Source organism: Nycticebus coucang, chromosome 13 (genome assembly GCF_027406575.1).
Source record: "Nycticebus coucang isolate mNycCou1 chromosome 13, mNycCou1.pri, whole genome shotgun sequence".
Classification (NCBI taxonomy): domain Eukaryota; kingdom Metazoa; phylum Chordata; class Mammalia; order Primates; family Lorisidae; genus Nycticebus; species Nycticebus coucang.
Window position 1 is genome coordinate 18960376 of NC_069792.1, and position 22657 is coordinate 18983032.

General features: G+C 41.9%; 1 protein-coding gene across 1 annotated transcript in view; it reads left to right on the forward strand.

Moving 5' to 3' along the window:
• C13H8orf34 (chromosome 13 C8orf34 homolog) overlaps positions 1–22657 on the forward strand; it is a 408836-nt gene that overhangs the window by 91180 nt on the left and 294999 nt on the right. Inside the window, 1 exon segment of the mRNA XM_053559485.1 lies at positions 19351–19379. Within this exon segment, the coding sequence (XP_053415460.1) occupies positions 19351–19379 (29 nt within the window).

The window sequence follows — 22657 nt, forward strand, 5'->3', positions numbered from 1 at the left end:
CAACATAGAGAAGAAATTTTCTTTTGTCTCTTTAATTTATTTGTGTATCTTTCTGGACAAAGTGATACTTTCTTGGACTGACTTGAAGTTTTATGATTTTTAGTATCTGAGTTTTGAATATTGTATCTGTATATTAGGCCCAAATATTGACCACCAAATTATCAGCCTCCCTGCCGTGGTCAGTTCAGATTTGTACAAATGCAACCATACTATTTATTGATGTTTGTTTAGCAATCTAGTTGCCTGGAGTTCAGCTCTGTAATTGCAAACCTACTTCTTCCATTATCTTGACCCAGGGTGTAATTCATTCTTGTTTGAACTCATTTGACTCTTATCATAGTTTCAGGTTAAAAACTCTGTCTCTAATTTGATGGAACCTTATTGCCCATTGTTTTAGTTAGGAGGACAGAGGGGATGGTCAAAAGATGTACTCAAGGTCTTGATACTGTCACTCTCTCTTCCGTGGCATAGCCTTTGATGGAAAAGGCTCCAAGTTTTAGTGATCTACCAATTTTAATACAGTCGCTGGTGAGAGTTCATTCTTTGCTTTATCTTGGTTGTACATTCTTTAAAAATCCTATATATTTTAGAATTATTATTTCTTTACAGTTTTCAAAGTGATGAAATTAGCTCAGCACCTGTTAGCAGATTTTAGAATCTTAATACACACATAGACACACAAGATTTAAGGGCAGGGCTCACATAACAAGAGTGGAGACCAAAGAGTCTCTCCAGGTTGCAAACATGATTGTTGTTTTAGTAACTGTGCTCTTTTTCAGGCTTTTTACAAATCTCTCCATGTAACGTTCTGTCTTAAAAACAGTCATAAGCTGTAGCAACCTTCATGATATTACTGTCTGATAAGGGGTAGGCCTGCTGAGATGACGTACAGTGGCTTAATGTCACAGAGTCACGATGTGGTCCGCCTGGTGGGTTTCTGGTGCCTGAATCTCTCACTTTGTAGCCTTTCTGAGCTTTCATCACACATTACTTCTCTCTTCCCAGGAAACCTGGACTCTTAACCATTCCTTCAAGTATTTGTCTCCATTCAACTTTCAACTAGTAAGGAAAATTATTTCCACACTGTGGAGCTGTGCAGATGTAAGAATTTCACATCTGCAATGAGTGCATCTTATCCAGCAGGTGCGACTGGAAGATGAAGGGCCCCCTTCTGTGTATGCTCCCAGGTCCCATAATCTCATTACTGATTATATGAACTTTAGTTGATTAAAGTGGTATCAGCTGATCAAGTTGTCAGTTATCTCCACGGTAAGGTTATTATCCTTTCCTGAGCTGATACTAAAAATCTTGATAGAAATACTTTCAGGATAGGAAAATACCCTATTTTTTTTCAAATTTGCAGTCACTAATTTTAGCATTTATTCCTAGATCTTTCCTACAACTGTCATTAGTACAGTGTTCTAAAGGTAATTTTCTATTTGTTTCATTCTTTCTACATTTACTCACTGAAGTTCTTCTGTAGGAAAGAGAGAGAAATATAGACTTCTAGGAACCCTATAATAGGGCCTACTCACATTTGCTTGTGACTGGCTGTCTGCCCATTGAATATTTAGATATGGCTGTGGACAGTAGGTGATCATGGACATGAATGTCAATATAGTCTATGTTGACACATCTATACTGATCTCTAATAGGTACTGAGGAGGTACAAGGAGCCAAAAACATATGTGTTCTAAGGCAAAACCAATTCTCTTTGATTTCTCTTGGTTTTAAAAAACTACATTTGCCAGATTAAATTTATTCAATAGCTTAAGAAGTCGTATCTGGAAGGGATGGATTTCATAAGAGGCCTTGATATTTCTTTTTCTATCTACATTTTTCAGTTTCTTTTTCTGTTTCACACATGTATCCTGAAACCTGGCAAACTACCTCCAGAGATTTGTGTTCCACTAGAAGTCTGCGGTAGCGATTTCGGCAATTATTAGTTTTGAGAATGTTCTGAGTCACATCCAATTAAAGTAATTTTGCTGCCACCAATTCTTTGCAGCAATCAGTGCACGTAGATGTATCAATGACTCATGAATGCTTACTTCTAGGGAACTTTCTCAGAGAATGAAAGCAAAAGGCTCACTTTCATTGGACGCCTATCTTTTCATTCTGAATTCTTCTTAGGTAGGGACCATCTTCTTTTTTATCTGTGCCTCAGCCTCACACACACACTTATACCTGCCGCCTACCCCCCTCCCGCCCCCCATGCATCTGATCTTGAAAAGTGTAAACTTCCTCGGTTTTAGGTACATGCTTTGAAAGTGTCGATTTTTGAATATAGTATGCATCCTCCATTATATCCATTTTCAGCCCTGTAATGAACACCATCTGAGGCAGATACAAGCCCTGTCACAGAGAGAACGCTGGCCTGGAAGGTGCCTTGGGCTCTGCTCTGCCACTTGCCACCCCTGTTAGGTCCTGCACTTAGACTGAGGTTTCCTCTAAAAAGAGAAGGCATTGTACTAGACCGCGACACAGACGCCCTTTGATTTGCACAAGTCTTGAATGTAATGATACATAATTCATACTTGAAAGTTAAATCGCACTTCTGGCCTAAAGATGGTGGTCTGACACACTTGCATTCCTTCTGGCCTGCAGACGGTGGTCTGACACGCTTGCATTCCTTCTGGCCTGCAGACGGTGGTCTGACACGCTTGCATTCCTTCTGGCCTGCAGACGGTGGTCTGACACGCTTGCATTCCTTCTGGCCTAAAGACGGTGGTCTGACACGCTTGCACCTTCTGGCCTGCAGACGGTGGTCTGACACGCTTGCATTCCTTCTGGCCTAAAGACGGTGGTCTGACACGCTTGCATTCCTTCTGGCCTGCAGACGGTGGTCTGACACGCTTGCATTCCTTCTGGCCTGCAGATGGTGGTCTGACACGCTTGCATTCCTTCTGGCCTGCAGATGGTGGTCTGACACGCTTGCATTCCTTCTGGCTTGCAGACGGTGGTATGACACGCTTGCGTTCCTTCTGGCCTGCAGATGGTGGTCTGACACGCTCGCGTTCCTTCTGGCCTGCAGACGGTGGTCTGACACGCTTGCATTCCTTCTGGCCTAAAGACGGTGGTCTGACACGCTTGCATTCCTTCTGGCCTGCAGACGGTGGTCTGACACGCGTGCATTCCTTCTGGCCTGCAGACGGTGGTCTGACACGCTTGCATTCCTTCTGGCCTGCAGACGGTGGTCTGACATGCTTGCATTCCTTCTGGCTTTCAGACGGTGGTCTGACATGCTTGCATTCCTTCTGGCCTGCAGACGGTGGTCTGAGACGCTTGCATTCCTTATGGCCTGCAGACGGTGGTCTCACATGCTTGCATTCCTTCTGGCCTGCAGACGGTGGTCTGACACGCTTGCATTCCTTCTGGCCTGCAGATGGTGGTCTGACATGCTTGCATTCCTTCTGGCTTGCAGATGGTGGTCTGACACGCTTGCATTCCTTCTGGCCTGCAGACGGTGGTCTGACACGCTTGCACTCCTTCTGGCCTGCAGACGGTGGTCTCACATGCTTGCATTCCTTCTGGCCTGCAGATGGTGGTCTGACACGCTTGCATTCCTTCTGGCCTGCAGACGGTGGTTGACACACTTGCATTCCTTCTGGCCTGCAGATGGTGGTCTGACACGCTTGCATTCCTTCTGGCCTGCAGACGGTGGTCTGACACGCTTGCATTCCTTCTGGCCTGCAGACGGTGGTCTGACACGCTTGCATTCCTTCTGGCCTAAAGACGGTGGTCTGACACGCTTGCATTCCTTCTGGCCTGCAGACGGTGGTCTCACATGCTTGCATTCCTTCTGGCCTGCAGGCGGTGGTCTGACACGCTTGCATTCCTTCTGGCCTGCAGATGGTGGTCTGACACGCTTGCATTCCTTCTGGCCTGCAGACGGTGGTCTGACACGCTTGCATTCCTTCTGGCCTGCAGATGGTGGTCTGACACGCTTGCATTCCTTCTGGCCTGCAGATGGTGGTCTGACACGCTTGCATTCCTTCTGGCCTGCAGACGGTGGTCTGACACGCTTGCATTCCTTCTGGCCTAAAGACGGTGGTCTGACACGCTTGCGTTCCTTCTGGCCTGCAGACGGTGGTCTGACACGCTTGCATTCCTTCTGGCCTAAAGACGGTGGTCTGACACGCTTGCATTCCTTCTGGCCTAAAGACGGTGGTCTGACACGCTTGCATTCCTTCTGGCCTAAAGACGGTGGTCTGACACGCTTGCATTCCTTCTGGCTTGCAGACGGTGGTCTGACACGCTTGCATTCCTTCTGGCCTGCAGACGGTGGTCTGACACGCTTGCATTCCTTCTGGCCTGCAGACGGTGGTCTGACACGCTTGCATTCCTTCTGGCTTGCAGACGGTGGTCTGACATGCTTGCATTCCTTCTGGTCTAAAGACGGTGGTCTGACACGCTTGCATTCCTTATGGCCTGCAGACGGTGGTCTCACATGCTTGCATTCCTTCTGGCCTGCAGACGGTGGTCTGACACGCTTGCATTCCTTCTGGCCTGCAGACGGTGGTCTGACACGCTTGCATTCCTTCTGGCCTGCAGACGGTGGTCTGACACGCTTGCATTCCTTCTGGCCTGCAGATGGTGGTCTGACACGCTTGCATTCCTTCTGGCCTGCAGACGGTGGTCTGACACGCTTGCGTTCCTTCTGGCTCTTTCTTCTCGCCTTCATGTGTCGTGATCCCCTGGACATTTCCCATACACCCGTTTCTCATCCTTTTCCATCTCTCTCCTGCACTTCCGACCTCCCTCTCCCCCTGCCAGACTTAACTGTGGGCCAGTTTTACCCATAAGCTTGTCCCTCTCGTTTCTGTACTTGTGTCTCATCTCCTCGTGACATTCCTGGACGTGTATAAATGCTACTGCCATCACGTCTGCTCACTAGCAAGGGTGAGAGTCCCTGGGGAAGCTGAACCTCATCCTGCAAATTCATGGCTTTCAACGCTGACACTAATTCTCGGTCAGCCCTTTCCTCTCCTCCCTTTGCAACGATGAAAAACACGCACAGGACTCTGCAAACCCTGACTCTATCCCTGCCTCACTGTGTCAGCAAATAGCTTGCCTGCCAGGGAAACTTCTGTTATCAAATGTGATCTCACTCCTCCTTCTCTCCCACCGACATCTGGCCCTTCCCCTCCATTCTCACAGGAGAAGGTATTTCTCTTAGTTAAGACCATGTTCTCGGTCTGTGGTCTTGATGCCATTTTCTTACCACTTCTCTACTTGTGATCCTGTTAATTGTCTTTTTTATATTGGTAAACGTCTCTGATTCCAGCCCCCCAATTATAGGCTTTGTGACCTCGGAAACATTTCTTTACCTCTCTGTGTCTCAGAGATCGCAATAACAATGGCACCTATTTCATAGAGTTTTATCAAATGAGACAGAATATCAAAGTGCTCAATATGGTGCCCCGTATATAATAATTGCTAATTTAATGTTAGATATAGTATTAGATTTCTTTTACTATTTAGATATTACCACAAACTTAGTGGTAAAACCCACAAATTTCTTATCTTAGAGTTTCTGTGGCTCAGCAGTGTGGGTGTGAGTTAGCTGCTCAGAGTTGAGGCAGGTGGAAATTAAGATGTGGGTTGGGGCGACAGTCTCACTCGAGTCCCAGGGTCCTCTTGTGAGCTCGTGCAGCTCATAGGCCAAAGTCAGTCCTTGCAGTTGTAGACTGAGATCTCGGTTTTCTCAGTGGCTGGGTACTGCTCTCAGAAACAAGAGGCCCTGGGGCAGCGCCTGGGGCTCAGAGGAGTAGTGCACCAGCCCCATATGCCAGAGGTTGTGGGTTCAAGCCCAGCCCCAGCCAAAAACTGCAAAAAAAAAAAAAAAAAAAAGTTGCAAAGATCTACCAAATAAAACTGATGTTAAAAAAAGAAAGAAAGAAAGAAACAAGAGGCCCTTCTTAGGTCCTTGCCTGTGGCTTCCTCCTCTCACCATACTAGTTTACTTTTTCTTTGAGGCCACAATGGAGCATCTCCCAGATGCTTCATCTTCTTTTATCTTCCATCTCACCTGGTTAGGTCAGGGCCACACAGGGTAATCCCTCTTCTGATTTACTCAAAGTTTCCTGGTTGACATTCTAACCCCTTCATACTCGGTAAGCCCAGTCAGGCTCAAGGGAAAGGGTTCCTCAGTGGGGATCTCGCAGGCCATCTTAGAATTCTGCCTACCAAAGATAACATTGCGGCTATTACTGTTCATCCCCTATAACGTGCTCTGGCTAAGCACTGCCCAGTAGAAATGTAACTTGAGCCACACAGATGATTTTATGTTTTTAAGAAGACACATTAAAAAAATAAGCACAATGAAATGTGAAATAAGTTTCAATACATTATTTAGCTAAAAACATCCAAATTATGATTATCATTTCTGCCTCTATTTCATTTAAACAACTATTGAGACATTTTACATTCTTTTTATTTCCTTCTAAGTCTTCAAATGCTGGTGTGAATTTTCTTTTGCAACCCGTCTCTGTTCAGACTAGGTATGTTTTAAGTGTTCAGTGACCTTGCGATGAGAGGAAAGTACAGCTCTAAGTCAGGTTGCAAACAGGCACATGCTCAAACTCTTGAGTTGAACTCTGGTCATCATCAGATTTCCTTCTTGTTCTCATCCAAAGTTTCAGAAGAGGTCAGGGCTCACTGTCTCTGCATACTCATCTTTCTTTCCCTCCTTGGTGCCATTCTCTTATTACACCTCTCATTCCACTGAAACTCTTGTCTCTCTGGTCACCAGTTGCTGCTGCTACCTGCTGCTGCTGCTGCTTTTTTTTTTTGTAGAGACAGAGTCTCATTTTATTGCCCTCGGTAGAGTGCTGTGGCATCACACAGCTCACAGCAACCTCCAACTCCTGGGCTTACGCGATTCTCTTGCCTCAGCCTCCCGAGCAGCTGGGACTACAGGCGCCTGCCACAACGCCCGGCTATCTTTTTGTAGCAGTTTGGCCGGGGCCGGGTTTGAATCCACCACCCTCGGTATATGGGGCCAGCACCCTACCCACTGAGCCACAGGCGCTGCCCTAGTTGCTTCTGAATTACTAACCTGAGTGAGCAATTTTCCAATCCTCATCTTACAAAGTTGCTCTGGTGGTTTGAAGCCCATCTGAGCTCTCTGAGTCCTCTTCCACACCACTTCCTGCAGGGCCCAGGCGGGAGCCCCTCTCTCTTCCTGCTGCTTACATGCTATTCCTGGGGTTTGTCCTCCACCTCTCTTTTTTTTCAAATTCTCTCTCCAATCTTGCCCATCCTCAACATTTACTTATCACCCCTACACAGCTAAATCAGAGGTGTATATTTCCATCATGTGTATACAGCATGCTGAAAGCATCTTTCTGCTTGAGTATCCACTGACATGTTAAACTCAATGCGTCTAAGTGGATCACACTTCCCTCTTCAAACACGGCCTTTCTGCCACATCTTCTGAGGTGGTGGGGCCATTGTTCCCCATTCATCCAAGCCGGGACCTTCTGGGCTCTTCACTCCCTTTGGTAACTAGTTTCCAAATCTTGCTCATTTCCCTCTGAAATATGTCTGAGTCTGATTCTTTTCTCCACCTAATTCATACCTTGCCGTTCTCACTCTCAACGTCTCTGACCAGATTAGTTGACTTCTCCACTTAACATGCTGCATTTCATTGGGGCCCCATGCCAGATAAAGCAAGTACAGTCCCCGCCCCTGTTGAGCGTTGGCCAGCTGGATGGCTGTACCCTTATCTTAGGGAAGTCTCTTAGCCAGATTCTCTGAAGCTTAATACAATGTAAATATATTCTCACTTGGGGAACAGTCCAGGGATGCAGACTGCTTGCATTCTGTTATTCTACCGTCTTCAGCATGTGACTCTCAAGGTTGCTGCAGGAGCAGAAGGAGGCTGTGGAGGGCCATGGGGAGGTTTCTAACGTGAGTGTGGAAGTGGAGTCCGTTATGCCTGCCCACGTCCTATAGCTAACTGCAAGGGAGGTAGGAATACAGGCTAGTTGTGTGCCCCAAGAAGCATGGAGATAGCTTAGGAATGAATGAGCAGGCTTGCCCAGACACTTCATTTGTTTCACTGTTCCTCCAATCAGCCTTCACTGCAAGTGTTGCAGACCTACAGTGAAAGCCTGAAACGTCCTTGTTTCAGATCCAGGGGCTCCTTAAGACTCAGAGGCCCAGGATCTGGCCCTTTGTCAGGACTCCAAGATTATCTCTCAGGACTCTATGCACCACATTCACTTGGGGTCCCTCCGCTTCCCACCTTGGCCTACGTTGTTCCTGCCCCAGGCTCTCACCATCGGCATCCTCCACTGCTGCCCTCTCCAACCAGCTGTATCTGCTCCTCTCTTTAGCCTTCGTTCAATATCCCTTCTTCCAAGTTGCTGTCCCCCTCTGGACTGGATTTGGTACCCCCTTCTGTAGTGCTTTTATTCTTTTCTCTGAATATGCTTTTATTCTGTGGTCTGGGTTTCACTTCTCTGCTTGCTGGAGTTTGAAGCTTGGGAGAGCAGGGCCCCTTTGCTCTTGCACTCCCCAGGGTGGGGCACAGAGATGAGCACGCAGCTTAGCGGCCATGTGCTGGATGAGTGCTGCCTCCGGCTCCGTTCCTCTTGAGCCCCCTTCTCCGGGACCCCTTTCCTGACTGCCTTTCTTCCCTGCTGACCCACCTTCTGCTTCTCTAAGTGTGAGCCTTTGGTATAAGAACATGTGAATTTGGGTATTTGTAGATTTGATTTATTTGCTGAGATTTTTGGCTTTTGTGGCTTACCTATTGGAGCACTTATGCTTGAAAATATTTATACAGCTAAGTAAGCAGGCAAACAAATAAATAAATAAGCTAGAAGCTAGAGAGCAGCAGTTTCCTGTACCCTGCAGTTGGTCAGCAAATCCCTCTTGTAGGTTCCTGGCGGCAGGGCCTCCTGTGTTTTCTGGGCCCGTTGCTTTTGCTGCTTTTGGCAGCTGTCTCCGAAGTGAGGCGATGGTGGGATGGGTGTCGTTAGGCCATTCAGACCCCGGGCTACAGATTGCAGTTCTTGTGAAAACAAGTGCTGGAGCTTTTCCAAGGAAAAGAGCCCAGCTGTTGGGGGAACAGAGGACAGATATTTATGCTCTGTCACTGCTAACAGCAATCTGGACTCAGCCAAAGAAAAAAATAGCAAAGGACTTTTTTAGTCAGTCAGTCTTGAATGTTCCCAAAATGTCTTTTCCTGTCAAACAGCCTGAGGAGTTAAGAGAATAGCTGCCCAGGAGAGAAAATAGAGGCCGATGAGGTGGCGACTGCTGGTTCATTCATTCCCCACTTTCATTGAGTGTTTGTGTGAAGGCAGAGATGGCAAACATGTGGACCCAGGTCTCAGGTTTCCCTTTAGTGGAAGAGAGGTACAGAAAGCATAATTTCAAAGTCTTGCCCCAAGTGCTTTATGAGAGCTTTGGAGCGCAGAAGAACCTCCGCGGGGGGTTAGGGCGCCCTGGTAGAGCAGAGAGCTCATCTGAACTGAGCTAGAACAACCAAAGGTGACGGCGAGGTGGGAGGAGTGAGTGAGGAGGCTTTGTGGGGAGGGATACTTTTGGCAGAGAGAGAAATACATCAGGTGGCATTTCAAAGACAGAGGAAAACTCTGTATTGTTGGTGCATGAGGATGAGGCAAATAGTAAAGATGATGAAACTGGAAGTCCAGGTCTCTGGGGGTCCAGGGGTTGGGACTTCTATGCTACAGAAATCATAATTTCCTACTTAAAGTAGGGAAGTCATAATAAGGGAAAGTTGGAAACTAAGTATCTTTTTTTTTTTTTTTTTTTTTGGTTTTTGGCCGGGGCTAGGTTTGAACCTGCCACCTCCGGCATGTGGGACCGGTGCCCTACCCCTTGAGCCACAGGCACCACCCGAAACTAAGTATCTTTTACTAGAGAAACAGGTAAGGAAATTATGGTACACACACACAGTGGTACACAGTATAATCACCAAGAATGATGTATAGACAATAGCTGTTATTGTAAAATAGAGTTAAGACATGTTTGTGTGTGTATGTATTTATAACTATATATTTATATATACTTTGATGTGTATAAACAGCAGGCAACAAAATATTATACATTTATATTTTGTTTTAGTTTTGTTTTGTATAGCAGCATATATAGACAGGTAAGATGTGTACTATGGTGATCTGGGCATGTAATTTATTTGGAAGAACACTGGATAAACTGCATTAGTTGTCTGAGTGGAGGTTTCTTTTTCTTTCTTATCATATTTTCTGGATATTTTTCTGTGCTGAATGTATTGACTTGATAAAAATGGAATATAAAAAGGGTATTTTTTTACAGTAGAAAATAAAGATTTAGCTTGATGTGACAGTCAGGATGTATAATAGTTATGTTGTAAAAAATAGTGTGTTAAGAGAATAGTAGACGCAGAAGCCAGTGGATGGTGGACGGAAGAATGAATGGGTAACAGGGGAAGAAAGGAGGAATACAGGCCCCCCTGTGAAGATACGCTGATGGAAGGGAAGGTGTGAAAGAAGACAGTCATTTGTGGGGGAAGGTAGGGTTTTGGGGGTCATTTCATTTGGTTTCTTTTAGTTTCTTACGTGTGCGTGAGAGAGAGAGAGAGAGAGAGAGAGAGAGAGAGAGAACAGGTGTGTCTGTGTGCATGTATAATGGTTTGTAGAGGGATAAGAGGGAACCGAAATGAAGAATTTGCAGATTCAGGAGAGAGAGGGAGAGAGAAAGAACATAATAAATGGAGCACATACCAGAAAAGGCGGTTGGGTGCAGAGCCCAGGAAACAAGTATGGAACTGGGGATTCCTGAGAGGAGGATTGCTTTGTCCTCAGAGACGGGACAGAACAACATCAATGGCTTTTTGAGGGGGAGGATGGGTCAGGACGTCCAGGGAATTCAAATTTTTCAGGCTATTTAAAGATGAGGTCCTTTATAGCCAGCAAAAAGAAAAGATAGATAGAGGGGCTTGATGAAAACCAACAACATTTGAAACTTTTCTTTGAAAAACGACAATCCAATTAATTAGTCAAGGAGGAAAACTGTTCTGTGTGTCTAGAGTAGGGGTCAGCAAATTCCGGCCCGTGGGGCCAGTCTGTGTTTTTGTGGCCCATGTTCAAAGTATGATTCTTACATTTTGTTGTTGTTGTTGAGACAGTCTCACTTTGTCCCCCTTTGGTACAGTGCCATGGTGTCACAGCTCACAGCAACCTCAAACTCTTGGGCTTAAGCATTTCTGTTGCCTTACCCTCCCAAGTAGCTGGGACTACAGGGATCTGCCTCAATGCCTGGCTATTTTTAGAGACAAGGTCTTGCTCTGGCTCAAGCTGGTCTTGAACCTATGAGCTCAGGCAATCCACCCACCTCAGCCTCCCAGAGGGCTAGGATTACAGGAGTGAGCCCCTGCACCCAGCCTTGATTCTGACATTTTTAAAGCTGTTAAAGTTTCTAAAAAAAAAAAAAAAAAAAAAGGGGACAGTAAGAATATACGAATATGGTACAGACCACATGCGAGTTATAAAACCTAAAATATTTACTATTTAGCCCATTATAGAAAATTTTGCCAACTTTTTTTTTTTTTTAACTAGGGTAACCCATTGAGTATAGAAACCCTCAATTTTCCAGCAGGAATCTCCTTTGCTCTAAAAGCAGTTAGCAATCTGTTTATTTTATTTATTTATTTATTTACTTACTTATTTTTTATTGTTAAATCATAGCTGTGTACCTTTGTGCCATCAAGGGGTACAATGTGCTGGTTTCATATACAATCTGAAATATTCTCATCAAACTGTTCAACGTAGCCTTCATGGCATTTTCTTAGTTACTGTATGTAGACATTTGTATTCTGCATTTAGCAGGTTTCGCCTGTACCCATTCTAAGATGCACCGTAGGTGTGGCCCTTCCTATTACCCTCTTCCTACCCTGACCTCCCCCCTCCCTTCCCCTCCCTTGGCCCTTTCCCCATAGTCTTGTGCTATAGTTGGGTTATAGCCTTCATGTGAAAGCTATAAATTAGCTTCATAGTAGGGCTGAGTACATTGGATACTTTTTCTTCCATTCTTGAGACACTTTACTAAGAAGAATGTGTTCCAGATCCATCCATGTAAACATGAAAGAGGTAAAGTCTCCATCTTTCTTTAAGGCTGCATAGTATTCCATGGTATACATGTACCACAATTTGCTAGTCCATTCGTGGGTCAATGGGCACTTGGGCTTCTTCTATGACTTAGCAATTATGAATTGGGCTGCAATAAACATTCTGGTACAGATGTCTTTGTTATATTGTGATTTTTGGTCTTCTGGGTATATACCTAGTAAAAGAATTATAGGATCGAATGGCAGGTCTATTTTTAGGTCCCTAAGTATTCTCCAAACATCCTTCCAAACGGAACGTATTAGTGGGCATTCCCACCAGCAGTGTAGAAGTGTGCCTTTTTCTCCACATCCACGCCAACATCTCTGGTTTTGGGATTTTGTTATGTGGGCTACTCTTACTGGGGTTAGGTGATATCTCAAAGTAGTTTTGGTTTGCATTCCTCTGATGATAAGGATGATGAGCTTTTTTTTCATGTGTTTGTAGATTGTGCGTCTGTCTTCTTCAGAGAAGTTTCTCCTCTTCAAGTCCCTTGCACACCCTGAGATGGGATCACTTGTTCTTTTCTTGCTAATACGTTTGAGTTCTCTGTGGATTCTGGTTATTAGACCTTTATCAGAGGTATAACCTGCAAATATCTTCTCCCATTCTGAGGGCTGTCTGCTTGCTTTACTCACTATGTTCTTGGCTGTGCAGAAGCTTTTTAGTTTGATCAGGTCCCAGTAGTGTATTGTTGATACTACTTCAATTGCCTGAGGAGTCCTCCTCATAAAATACTCACCCAGGCCGATTCCTTCAAGACTTTTCCCTGCACTTTCTTCAAGTATTTTTATAGTTTCATGTCTTAAGTTTAAATCTTTTATCCAGTGAGAGTCTATCTTAGTTAATGGTGAAAGGTGTGGGTCCAGTTTCAGTCTTTTACAGATCGCCTGCCAGTTCACCTAGCACCATTTGTTAAATAGGGAATCTTTTCCCCACTGAATGTTTTTAATTGGCTTGTCAAAGATCAAATAATGGTTAAGTAGCTGGATCCATGTCTTGGTTCTCTATTCTGTTCCAGACATCTACTTCTCTGCTTTTGTGCCAGTACCATGCTGTTTTGATCACTATTGATTTATAGTACAGTCTCAGGACTGGTAGCGTGATTCCTCCTGCTTTGTTTTTATTGCTCAGTAATGTTTTGGCTATTCGAGTTTTTTTTCTGATTCCATATAAAATGAAGTATTATTTTTTCAAGATCTTTAAGATATGACAATGGAGCTTTGATAGGAATTGCATTAAAATTGTATACTGCTTTGGGTAGTATGGACATTTTAACAATGTTGATTCTTCCCAGCCATGAGCATGGTATGTTTTTCCATCTGTTAACATCTTCAGCTATTTCTTTTCTTAAAGTTTCGTAGTTCTCTTTATAGAGATCTTTCACGTCCTTTGTTAGATAAACTCTCAAATATTTCATCTTCTTTGGCACTACTGTGAAAGGAAAGAGTCCTTGACTGTTTTTTTGGCTTGGTTATTGCTGGTATATATAAAGGCTACAGATTTATGGGTGTTGATTTTGTAGCCTGAGACATTGCTGTAATTCCTTGATCACTTCTTTAAGTTTTGTAGTAGAATCCCTAGAGTTTTCCAGATATACGATCATGTTATCTACGAAGAGTGAAAGTTTGATCTCTTCTGACCCTCTGTGGATACCCTTGATCGCCTTTTCTTCCCTAATTGCAATGGCTAAAACTTCCATTACAATGTTAAAGAGCAATGGAGACAATGGGCAACGTTGCCTGGTTCCTGATCTAAGTGGAAATGATTTCAATTTAACTCTATTCAATATGGTATTGGCTGTGGGTTTGCTGTAAATGGCCTCTATGAGTTTAAGAAATGTCCCTTCTATACCAATTTTCTTAAGTGTTCTGATCATGAAGTGATGCTGGATATTATCAAAAGCTTTTCTGCGTCAATTGAGGGAATCATATGGTCTTTATTTTTTAGTTTGTTTATGTGCTGAATTATATTTATAGATTTACATATATTGAACCAGTCTTGAGAGCCTGGATTTTAATTGGCAGAGTGTCAGTAGGTTGATCTGCTGTTGTTGATACGATGACACTTACACAGGTATTTGCTCTAACATTATTCAGAATATTCAGTGATGCCAGTAAACTGACTGTCAAAGTAAGCCCCACTTTGTAGCAGTTGTCAGTTTCCATGGTGAAAACACCCCCGCTATGGCTCATTTAAAGCTAACAATGTGACATTAGTGTGGAGGCGTGGGGAAGGAATGTGCAGAATCAGTTTTCACAGCCAGTGTGGGCCAGCGTTAGCACAAAACTGATATTTCTAAGTTATTTATTCTATCTCTCTGTATGTGTTTTATTTCGCAATTGAAAAAAAAAAAAAGACTTTTCCAAAAGGACAAACTGGGGAGTCTAAGTATCTACTACGTACCTTACAATATCATTGGGTTTTTTTTTTTTTTTTTTTTTTTTTGTAGAGACAGAGTCTCACTGTACCGCCCTCGGGTAGAGTGCCGTGGCGTCACACGGCTCACAGCAACCTCTTAACTCTTGGGCTTACGCGATTCTCTTGCCTCAGCCTCCCGAGCAGCTGGGACTACAGTCATTGGGTTTTTTTCCAATAAGAAAATAGATTTTGGAGAAATGGTACCATTTCATACCATATGAATTTTCCGACCTACTTTTATGCACTAAATTATGCTGACTGTGTTGTAGAGAATTGTGAAGTTGCTTTTTCAGTGGAGGCTATTGCCTGCTGCTTCAACTTGATTCTAACCCTAGGAATAACCTGTTATCTGGGAAGATGGAGATCTCGGTGGTGATGATAGCTCTCATTTCCCGATATAATGCCACTGAAACCTGGAAATGTAGGAGCTGTGCTTCAGAATGAATTTCTAATACCAAAGAGTCCTCTTTGAAAATTAGGATAAATAGAAAAGCCCATAATTTGAAGGACCCAAATGAAAGCCACCCAGATAGGTTTGCACTACAGCAGAATGAGAAAATCCGCTCGGACGTGCCTGTGGGGACCCTTGCCTCTGTCAGTAAGAAAAGCTCAGTTTCGGAAAGAATTCATTTTCCCCATTCTTCCAGGCAGCTCACCCCCACAGATGGACACCATCACTACCATAAGCCAAGCCACTTTGGCTACTCTGACAGGACATTTTCTTTAAACTCTCAGTTTTGTTTTGTTTTTGTTTTTTTTTTTTGCAGTTTTTGGCCTGGGCTGGGCTTGAACCCACCACCTCTGGCATATGGGACTGGCGCCCTACTCTTTTGAGCCACAGGCGCCGCCCAAGCTCTGAGTTTTAACTTTTAAAAAGGACCATGTGCTCCAGCGTGTATCAAGAGTCCCACACTCACATCCTCGGCTGCCTTTTCTTGTTACATATCATAGTAACTCACCACATTTTTGCTCACATATTTTTTGTTTACTGCAGATCCCCAATCTCTATAATCTTTTAAGAATTTCATTTTAAAATATAATCACTTTTAAAAGTTAATGGAATACCTGAAAGTCGTTAATCTCCTCTCAGGGAATACCCATGGACATTCTGCTAGACACTTAGAAAAGAACCTGGCTACTCAATACTAATAGTTTCCATTAGAGTTTCCTGTTTCTGTGCTGAAGCAGTTCATTATGATCCTTTCAACTGCTTTTAATCAGTTTAAGCTTGGATTAAAAATGAAATAAGAAAAAGTAAAAAAAAAAAAAAATACCCTAGGCAATTTGACATTGGTAATAGAAAGTTGAAAGAATTATATATAATAGAATGGAGATTTGGATAATTTCTTAGGCAAAGTCATCAAAAATGTGTAAATTTTAAGAAAATGTGATAGTAATATTTTGAACAAAATGTGGTTAGACCAAAGAGCTGAAATAATTAAAGGCATAATTCTCTTCCCAAGGTGGGCTTTTCATTTACACTCGTTTGAGTTTTATTCTGGGGCCCGTTACTTCTCTGTACTGAAATATTTCTCAGAATGATGTTTCTCTTTGTCTCCATTTTCCATGGCTAAAATTTTCCAGCCCTGAAAAAACTCATTATACTTGCTAAAATCAAAAGGATGTAGCCCATGAGTGATGTATGAGTCCTGTGTGACATACATTAAAAGGTTTTTTGACTTACTTATCAGTTCTTGGCTACTTTTTAGATAAGTCATGTATTGCCATTATCTTTATGAATAATGGATTCATAAATCTGAGGTGTAAAAGAAATTTAAAGATCAACTAATAGATAGCCTTCTAAAAATTGAATGAGAAAGCTCTTTTTGCAGATCTAAGAGCATTAATGCAGTAAGTTAAAAGAAAATCAGGAGAGCTTAAACAATTCAAAACAATTGAATCAGGGGTTATTTAATTCCAGACATCTAAGCTTCAAGACTTTGGATGAGAAAGAAAATTTATTTCATATTATTTACACATACTCTCTCTTTTAAAATAGATTAAAATATTCAGTGTTAATCTCAAATTCATAGTGGAAAGGAATATTTTTCAAGAATAGTGTTAAATGTAAATTTGGTTAAAACATATACGAACTAGAATAATGTATATTAAGTCTACTGTAGACTATGACATAAACCATTGAATATGCCATGAGTTTCCTATAATTTTCTTGAAATCTGAGTTTTTCTAAATGACCATTTGTAATTCTCTATATTTTTTTAAACCCAAACATTTATTCATGTGTTAGGCCTTTAAACATGTTCATAATTGTCCAGAAAGCACTGGTGTCTCCTCTCTGTCTCATGTCCCGTCCCCGACTGTGATAGCATTATATCACACAGGTCCCCACCATGGTACACTCAGCAGTGACACAACCCAGCTCTAATGCCAGCCCTCCCTGAAGCCTTTCCTCCTTGAATTGTTTGAAGGCGCTACCTTCATCATACAGCAAGGCCTTGAATAATTGTTAATCTTGTTAATCTTAGGTCACCCCAAATCCCTGAAGTGGTAGCTAGACTCTTCTTAAGTATAGTGACACATACGAATTCTTAGTTACCAATTACTTTTACAAAAACAAATAAATGACAGAGAATATTGAAGACTGTATGTCAAATATTCCTGTGTGTCTAGTTTTTTCTATAAGGAGAAGAACAGTGTTGTTTTCCTCAGATTATTTTCAGGTTCTTTTCCAACCCAGTTTATTATTTCCTGCTCTTTGATAGTCTTCTGAACCTCAGTTTCAAATCCTGTTCTTATTTTCTGAGTGTTCCCTTGGCATTCAAACATTAGACCTTCTTTGTCTCTTGGCCCATCCCCCAGTGAGGTTTGACACCAGACCTGAGGGCTGACTCCACCTGCTCCTTTTCTAGCCACGTTGCCCACAGTCAGCCCCAGGCATGACACTGTACAAAAGATCAAAGAAGAAAAAGAAAAGGAGAATGAATTGGAGGATGACGTCTTTAGTGTGACATCTTGAGGATGAGGTGGTCCCAGGAATTCAACAACTGGTTTGGGAAGGTAGTCCATGCTGGCAGTGAGGGTGTAGTCATTGCCACCATAGAGAGAAATAAAAATGTCACCAGCGTGGGTTAGATTACCAAGGGACATATATCAAGTGAGAAGAAAAGACATCTCAGGAAAGAACCATTGACATTTCTGGAAAAGACTCCTCCTCTCCTCCAAAGACAAGGAAGGAGAATGGAATAGAGAAGGTGGCATTGCCAAAAAACGAAAAACAAAACAAAAAACCAAAGTCAGGTTGCCAGAGTCTATCAGACAGGGAAATAAATACAAACTTTTTAAAGCAAAAACTCTTTATTTTCAAGAACAAGATACAATTCCTCATTTTCTGTTCTTGACATAAATTTTAATTCTTACCAATGGAATGAAAACGTCCTGGACTCCTTTCAGGGTCATCCAAAACTTGAACTTCTCTTATTTCTGGATAAAAAAAAACAAAAAACATTCACCAATGACCTTTTTGACTTCAGGCTTTTCTTTGCCAAAATTAAATAGGGCAGCATCCACATTTCTTCTATAATCTTCATCTATGACACCAGCTCCTACACCTATAAAGTGTTTTGCAGCAGAGCCAGAATGTGGAGCTCTACTCTTCCGTAACACCCAGAAGTAAGAGATGTCTGATTGTCTTCACAGTAGCTTTCTCCAGGAGTGGTGTTGTATAATCACAGGCAATCCTATACTCACAGGTTGTAGCCTGCAGCCCGTGCAGTGGGGGTCAGGGCCATAGTGTACTCTGAGAGCTACATGCTGCCCTCCTTCTGTGGGCTGGACTTGCATTTTTTTTTTTTTTTGTTTGAGACAGAGTCTCAACCTCAAATTCTTGAGCTCAAGAGGTTCTCCTACATCAGCCTCCAGAGTAGCCTAGACTACAGGAGCCCTCCACAATGCCTCGCTGGTTTTTCTAGTTTTAGTAGAGATGGGTCTTGCTCTTGCTCAGGCTGGTCTTGAATTCCTGAACTCTAGTAATCCTCCTGCTTTGGCTTCCCAGAATGCTGGGATTACAGGCTTCAGGTGCCCCTTCTGAGCAGGGCTGGCAGAGTGAGACGAGTGGATGGAAGGGGTTTGAAAGAGAGAGGCCAAGATTAGAGCTAAGGGAGGGACAACGCCAAGATCTCAGACTTAAAGTTTTTATACTGCTGACTTAGAATAATTCTATAGGATTGATAAAGACAGAAATTAGACTGATGTGCAAAGAGGGATCTGTGCATGGGAAGAGAGGAACTTGTGCGAAGGAGCCATTTAAGCCCTGGCTCAGAAGCTGTCGATCTGAGGGGCTGTGGGACAAAGTCCTTAAGCTCTCTAGTCTGTTTCTTTATCCACAGAATAAAGGAATTGAAGTAAGTGATCTTTAAGCACCATTCTGCCTTAATATTCCATCATTGTGGCACTCTAAATCAAGTCTTAAAAAGGAGCAACAAGTTTGTCAGCCTTGATTGTCACCATAACATAAGAACAATATCTCTCCAATGGTCTTTGCAAGATTGCTCTGCCTTTAACAATGTACTTTGTTATTTTCTTATATCATATTATGTTACTTATTTTATTTTTTGGTTTTCATTGCATCATTTGCATTCTTTCAGCCATTAGTGGCTATCATTGTTGACTTAAATTCCTAATTTGTTTTTATTGGTTAAAAAAAAAGTACCACGTTATTTTGAAGCACTAACAAAAAACCAGAGTAAGAAATGCAGTAACTTTACAAATAGAACTTTTGGCTTTGTTTTGAAAATTAGGTTACTAAAGGTTTCTTCTAAAACTTTTTAATAATTTTTTCTTTAAATTCCAGGTATTGCAATTTCAGATGAGCTCGATAAGGTAAGTTGAACTATATAACTCATGAAAAAAAATGTACAGCTTATGTGTTAATCCAGTGTCTACAATTCAGAAGTTTCCGAAACATATAAAATATTCAAATATAATTTATTTGGTGCCAATATTTATTTATTTTTAGGCAGAGTCTCACTCTGTTGCCCTGGGTAGAGTGCCATGGCGTCACATCACAGGTCACAGCAAACTTAAGTTCTTAGGCCTAAGTGATCCTCTTGCCTCAGCCTCCTGAGAGTGCGGGATGACAACTGACGGGGGTGGCCAACACTAAGATCTAGAACTTAAACTCTTCACATTGCTGATTTAGAATAATTCTAGAGGAATGATAAAGACAGAAATTGACTGATGTTAGACTCGAGTGATCCTCTTGCCTCAGCCTCTCGAGTAGTTGAAACTACAGGATCCTGCGACAATGCCCTGCTAGTTTTTCTATTTTTAGTAGAGACAGTGTCGCACACTTGCTCAGGCTGGTCTGGAACTCCTGACCTCAAGCAATCCAACCATCTCGGCCTCTCAAGAGTGCTAGGATTACAAGTATGAGCCACCGTGCCTGGCCTGGTGACAACATTTTAAAACTTTCAAAGTTTTATGCTTAGATCCTTTTATGAAAGTTATTGCATTAAATGTATGTCACTACTTTTTTGAGTGCCTTTAGAATTTGGGTAGAGAAAACAGAATCATTGTAGTCACTTAATAGTTGTACTAAAGAATAAAAACTAACGTCGTCGTATGCAAATTATTTGATTCTGCCTGTATTTAAATGATGATGATGATATGGAAGACACTTGTGATTTTCTACAGTTTCCTGTTTGGAAACCTTACTCAAGAAACTTATTTTGTTTGTTTTAATATTCCAATATGCCAAAAGAATATGATGGTGCTCTCTGGACTGTGGTGATAGCAATATAAAGGTGGTGAGAAGTCGTATGATTAGGAATAGATTTTGATGGGAGTGTCCGTGGACCTGGCTGATGGTTGGATGTGGGAGCTATGGAAGAAAGACGTAAGTCATTGACGATTCCTAGGTTTGGGAGATGAGCAGATAGGTCAGCTGCTTTGCCATTTATCAAAATTGAAAAAAAAAACAAACACCCCTCCCCCCAAAACAAGGGAAAAAGCAAACTTGTCAGGTTGAGATAGTATTAAGAGTTCTCTTTTAGGTTGTTTATTTTGAATTGTCTATTGAAATGTTTAGATGAGTTACTGCTCTGGGTAGAGATTTGATTTAGAGCTATACATTTAGAAGTCAGTGAGGAAAAAGTTCTTAATATTTGATCTCAGAACCACTTTACACTCTTAAAAGTAAGAATGAACTCAAAGAGTTTTGATTTATGTAGATTATATCTATTAATATTAGATTCTTTTATTGATATTATGTTGCTATTACAGATATAAGCATGTGAGAAATTAAAACTGAAAAAAATGTTATGTTTATTCATTTTAAAATAACAGTGATTACCTTAGCGTAAGTGACACTTTTATAAAAATTCTTTATTTTCTAAAACTAAAAGTTAGTAAGTACATTGTTTTTGATTTTTGAAAATCTCTTTAACATCTGGTTTTATGGAAACTGTTGCATTTTAATTTCTTCTGCTTTCAATTTGTTGCAATATGTTGTTTTGGCTGAAAAAATCCTCAGATGTGTAGCTGGAAGGGGAAAAGCACCTGGAAATAGCTATTATCAATATTTGGTGAATATGGGTCCAGATATCTTTCTGGACAGAAATTTGGCTTGGTGGCTAGGTACATATCCAGAAAGAAAATGATAGAAAGTATTATACAGGTAAAATAAGAAATCCCATATCTGAAATTTGGGGGACCAGAAATGTTTTGTATTTCAGATTTCATATTTTTTTTTATGGTATTCTGGAATATTTTCCCATACAAAAGGAGATACCTTGGGGATGGGTCCCAAGTATAAGCATAAAATTAATTTGTATACACCTCATAAACATAGCGTGAAGATAGTTTTTATTCAGTATTTTTAATAATTTTGTGCATGAAACGTTTTGACTGTGTTTTGTCTGTGACCTGTCAAATAAGGTAGGTCGTGAAATATTCTACTTGTGGCATCATGTGGTGCTCAGAAAATTCTAGATTTTGGAGCATTTTAGATTTCAAATTTTCAGGTCAGGGATATTAACCTGTACTAATAATAGGATCATATGTTAATAAATCCTGACATTACATATTAATACACTATTATAGAATATATTATTTTTACATAAAGTTAGTGTTCTACTACGAACAGGAATACTTTTTAGATTTTGTACCATAAAAATGGATTTCTGACTCACTAAAAAATAAATAAAATTTGTGACTATGTATTTCAATGTGAATTCCTTTAATAAGCCATCATAATATTTTAAAGTTATTTTCATCTCTCTCTGTGCTGTGCATGCAAACCTCCCTGTTGACCCCAGTAGCAGGTGCAGTGAGTGACAGTGGGGTCTCTTGGCCTTGTCCTGCTTTTCTAGTCCTCTGTGTGTTTCTATGGTCTCTCCCCAGCTGGTCGTCTTCTTATACCATGATCTTCCCTACAATTTGCAGTTTAATAATCCATTTTCTTGTAGTTATGGTCCATGTTCATTTTAAGTACAAAGATATAGTCTTCACCATTTCTGGGTTCATTTGCTCCCACCAGTGTATTCTGTAAAAGCCTGGTTGGCTGAGATGTAAATTAGGTTGTATGGGATCATTACCCTGCTTGGCTCCCGTCCTTTCCCTTTTTTTGTGCTCTCACTTGCAGTGGCACTGGTATCCACACACCTTTTTTGGTCAGCTAAAGAACTTGAATTATTCTTTGAACTGAAGTGCACTTCGTCCTCACTGGGTAAATGATGGATGCCCTGACACTTGGTTAAATACCATCCTTAGGACACAGCCTCCCCCTTACACCCTGTGTCTTCCCAGTGCTAGTTCAGGGGGTGTCCATTTAACTAAATTGCATAAGACTGTGATGCAATTTTTTTTGGTTGGAGGTTGTTTGTTTTGAGGTTTCTCTGTTGTCCAGACTAGAGTGCAGTGACATAATCGCAGCTCACTGCAACCTCAACATCTAGGGCTCAAGTGGGCCTCCTCCCTCAGCCTCCTGAATAGCTGGAACTGCCAGGATAATTTTCTATTTTTTTTGTAGAGGCAGCGTCTCACTTTTGCTCAGGCTGGTTTTGAACTCCTGAGCTCAAGCAGTCCCCCGCCACCCTCTGCCAGAGAGCTAGCTAGGATTATAGTTGTGAGTGAGCCACTGTATTTAGTGATATTTTCTA